This window comes from Vollenhovia emeryi, unplaced genomic scaffold (assembly GCF_000949405.1).
Source record: "Vollenhovia emeryi isolate VEMERY1.0 unplaced genomic scaffold, V.emery_V1.0 DF940207.1, whole genome shotgun sequence".
In the NCBI taxonomy this organism is placed as follows: domain Eukaryota; kingdom Metazoa; phylum Arthropoda; class Insecta; order Hymenoptera; family Formicidae; genus Vollenhovia; species Vollenhovia emeryi.
In genome coordinates this window covers 5,576-9,864 of record NW_011966159.1, presented here as the reverse complement: position 1 = coordinate 9,864, position 4,289 = coordinate 5,576, and the positions used below count along the sequence as shown (strand labels likewise).

Genomic DNA, 4,289 nt, shown 5'->3' with positions numbered 1-4,289 from the left:
GCTATCCGCTAGTAGTAGTATGTGGGCTTCCAGCGAGCGAGCAGAACACAACGATCCGTGTATTGTATCGAGAGCGGAATAAACGATTTATGTCTACGAGTACGAACTGTTCAAGTGACCCTCGACCTCTCCCGTGTGCAACGACTTCACGCGATAATTAACATTAGTGGCGACCGTGACAAGATCCTCGAGAGTGACTACGTTCCGGGCACGAGTGTCGCGAGGGAAAAGGAAAACATCGCAAGATGGAAGCCGCCAAGAGGAAGCGCACGACAAACCGCACTGCTTTCACGCGTGCAGCAGGTGATCTGGCCAAGGCTCTGGAAAATGCGGTGGATAAAGACGAAATAACAGTACGTCTACAGCTCCTCGAAGAAAAACACGATCAATTACAGGCAGCAAACAAAGTGCTATTGGCATGCATGCACGAGGCGGAGGACGTGTCGGAAACGGCCATTGCGGATGAAGACGCCTCCCATGATGAATATACGAGAAAGTTCCTGCGGGCGAGACTCACCGCCAGGAACGCATTGGAGATGACAAACATGGCTGCTGCAACCACTAGCGTATCGGTTACCGACGGCGCACCTGAGATGACAAACATGGCTGCTGCAACCGGCGTATCGGTTACCGACGGCGTAGGTACACCCGTTCGCTATCAGGCCCCTGCTCTAACGAATCAGATCAAATTGCCAAAGATCGAACTCAAGAAGTATGATGGTGATATCAAGGAGTGGCTGCGATTCTGGTCTCAGTTTAAAAAGATCCACGAGAATGCTGCGATGGATAAAGGGACCAAATTCGAATATCTCTTGCAAGCGATAGTACCGGATTCACGCGCGGCCGAATTAGTAGGTAGTTTTCCACCTACCGAGGAAAATTATGATAAAGTTATCGACGCGATAAAGAATCGTTTCGGTCGTGATGAGATTCTTGTAGAGGTATATGTGCGCGAGCTACTAAAACTAATACTGCAAAATGCTTTGAAACCTAATGAGAAGATGAAATTATCGAGTCTGTTTGACAAAATAGAATCACAGCTTCGGGCTCTCGAATCGCTTGGCGTGACCACCGACAAATGCGGCGCCATGTTGTTCCCTCTTGTCGAATCATCGTTGCCGGAAGAATTGTTATGCGCATGGCAGCGAAATCAGGCACCGTCATCCAGGGGATCGGGAACATCGCCGAAAGAAAATAGACTCACGCAGTTAATGAAATTTCTACAATCCGAGGTGGAGAACGAGGAACGTATAACGATGGCAGTAAGTGGCTTTGACCTGAACGAACGGAAGCAATCAAAGCATAAGCAACGTGCGGAATCCCACAAGGACACCCCCTCTGCTATGAGTTTACACGCAAGGGGAAAGGTTAGTAAATCTACTGTGTGTGTGTTCTGCGACGATGAACATGCTAGCTCAAAATGTGAGAAAGCTCGTAAAATGGCTCTGAATGATAGAAAGTCAGTACTACAAACCAAGAAAGCATGTTTTAACTGTCTTAAAATAGGGCATTCAAGTCGAATATGTCGCGGAAATATTAAATGTGCCTTATGCGACCGTCGCCATTTCGTGCTTATGTGTCCTGAAGTTGTTAGCGACCATAGTACCCCGCCATCCAACGAAGCAGTCAAAGATGAGAAGACGTTACTTAATCGCACTAGAGGACCTGAAGTCATACTACAGACGGTACATGCGATCATAAGAAACCAACAGGCGGAGAAGATAGTACGCGTATTCTTCGATTCAGGTTCAACCAGGTCGTACGTGTGTAAGGATCTTGTTCACGACATGAAGTATGAGCCGATTGGTGCATTGAGACTGAAGCAGTCTCTGTTCGGTAACATGTCATCGGAAATCAAGGATCACAAGAAGTACTTAGTCCATCTGCGCAGTCTGGATGGGAATTATGCCTGTAACTTCAAAGCCTATGATGAGGAGAAGATATGTGCCGAGGTTCCGCTGTGGGATGAGCTACCGCGGATGAATGAACTGAAAGAGCTAGATATCCAGTTAACTGACGGACCAGGTGAGTCTGTCCATGCTCAGCCTATTAAAATTCTTATCGGAGCTGATATTGCTGGAAAGTTAATGACCGGTAGGACCCAGCAGCTGAAGTGCGGTCTGACGGCCATCGAGACGCATCTCGGATGGACGTTGATGGGGGAAACTCCGAATGCCAGCTCGGAAAGACTCGCGGTACAGACCACTTCTATGTTGCAACGAGAAACCTGCATATCTGATTTGTGGAACTTGGACGTCATCGACATTAAGGATCCCGTTGTCGAAAAGGCTCGAAGGGACCATGATGATCAAGTTCGAAAATGGTTTGTCGAAACCATTACGACCAATGAAGAAGGACGCTATTCAGTGTGTCTCCCGTGGATCCAGTCACACCCCGCTCTGCCAAGTAACCGAGACCTTGCGGAGAAGAGACTCGTCACGACTGCGAAAAAACTTAAGGCTACTAGGATGTACACGGCCTACAATCGAATTTTCAACGAGTGGAGAGAGGAAGGGATCATCGAGTTGGTGCCAATCAACGAGATAGAGACAAGGGGTCACTATCTTCCTCATCGTGGAGTCGTCAAAGAAGGCAGCTCTACACCCTTCAGGCCGGTATTCGATGCGTCAGCCAAAGATAAAGATTCGCCCTCATTGAATGAATGTTTGGAAACAGGGCCTAACCTAATTGAACTAATTACGTCCTTACTTTTACGTTTTAGAAAGAGAAAATTTGGTATAACCGCAGATATTAGAAAGGCTTTCTTACAAATAAGTTTATCCAGGAATGACAGAGACTTTCTCAGATTTTTATGGTATGATGACTACGGAAAGATAAATGTTTATCGACATACCAGAGTAGTTTTTGGTGCAACGTGCAGTCCTTTCATTCTTGGAGCGGTAATTGACTTTCACTTAAAAAACCTACTGTCAGACGAGAAACGGAAAGTATGTATGACTGACGCGACGGGTAATATTCCTCAATTAATGGAGAGTTTTTACGTGGACAATTGTGTGACTAGCGTAGATACAATGGAAGAAGTTAATGGGTTTATGAGTGATGCGCGATATGCGATGCGTGAGGGCGCGTTCGACCTCAGAGGGTGGGAGCATACCGGATCAAAGACGGGGGAGGGAGAAATCTCAGTGCTAGGCATGATTTGGAATAAACGCACTGATACTCTGCATCTGACAATACCTCCCATCGAATCGGTCTTAAATGGGAAAATCACCAAGCGCGTGATAGTATCGGTGGCTCATCGTATTTTCGACCCTCTGGGATTAATTTGTCCGGTCATGATATGTCCTAAACTTTTGTTACAGCAAACCTGGATCTCAAGAGCAAAGTGGGATGAGGAATTGAGCGAAGAGATACAAAAGGAGTTTAAAAGTTGGCTCAACAATCTGTCGTCATTAAAGGAGTTAAAGATTCCTCGGTGGGCCTTTTGCTCTTCGGATCCGGGGGCTGAAATTAGCTTTCACGTATTCTGCGACGCGAGCAAGAAGGCTTACGCGGCAGTGATGTATGCACGGATGGAGTACGACTCTCAAGTTAATGTTGTAACCGTGGACTTTTTGTGATACGTGCGCGGATAGCTCGTGGCAGTCCAGGGTTCGGGCGGCAGGATTGGCAAGCAAGCGTGTACTCGGTTTGATTGTTAACTACACTTAGATTTATTTTATATACTTAAATTACATTTACTCTTATACTAATCGCTTATCTAATTACTTATAACTAGGCTTATATCTACGCGTACATCATTTGCAGCTCGGGCTGCGGCTTCGTATCTCTGTATATTTGGCGCGTTGCGCGTGCCGTAGGTGGGCCGCGGGTTATCGGTTCGGTAGCGGGGCGGTGTGTTCGGTACCGCGGCGCGGGTCCGTTCGTTACCGCGGCGCGAGTCGGTTGGCGGGCCTGTAGCGGCGCGAGCGTCGGTATCGGTACCGCGGCGGGTTCGGTTGGCGGGTCCGTAACGTCGCGAGCGGGGTTGTTGTTCGGAGCGGGCGCCTATCACTCAACACGTGGTCGCGGTCCCCTCAGCTCGGGGCATGGGATGCGAGGTTAGGTACGGTGCGGAGGAGCCGCTCAATACGCGGCCGTAACTAGGGGTGCCTTCCGTTTCACGCATTGAATGCATAGATCGCATCCAATGCGCTGCGCGCATTGATATCGTTCCGTTTCCATTAATGTGCCTATGCGCTCTTGGAAACGGAACGGATTTTGATGCGTTTGATATGAAACGAAAATGGATGCCATCAGAATGGATGACAAAACAGTGGCTGTGTTTT

At 48.0% G+C, this 4,289-nt stretch overlaps 1 protein-coding gene across 1 annotated transcript; it reads left to right on the top strand.

The window, feature by feature from the left end:
* Positions 1 to 245: 245 nt before the first annotated feature.
* LOC105556222 lies at positions 246 to 3,581 on the top strand. The gene has a single exon (XM_012003305.1). The coding sequence runs from the start codon at positions 246 to 248 to the stop codon at positions 3,579 to 3,581; it is 3,336 nt and encodes a 1,111-aa protein (XP_011858695.1).
* The last annotated feature ends 708 nt before the right edge of the window (positions 3,582 to 4,289 follow it).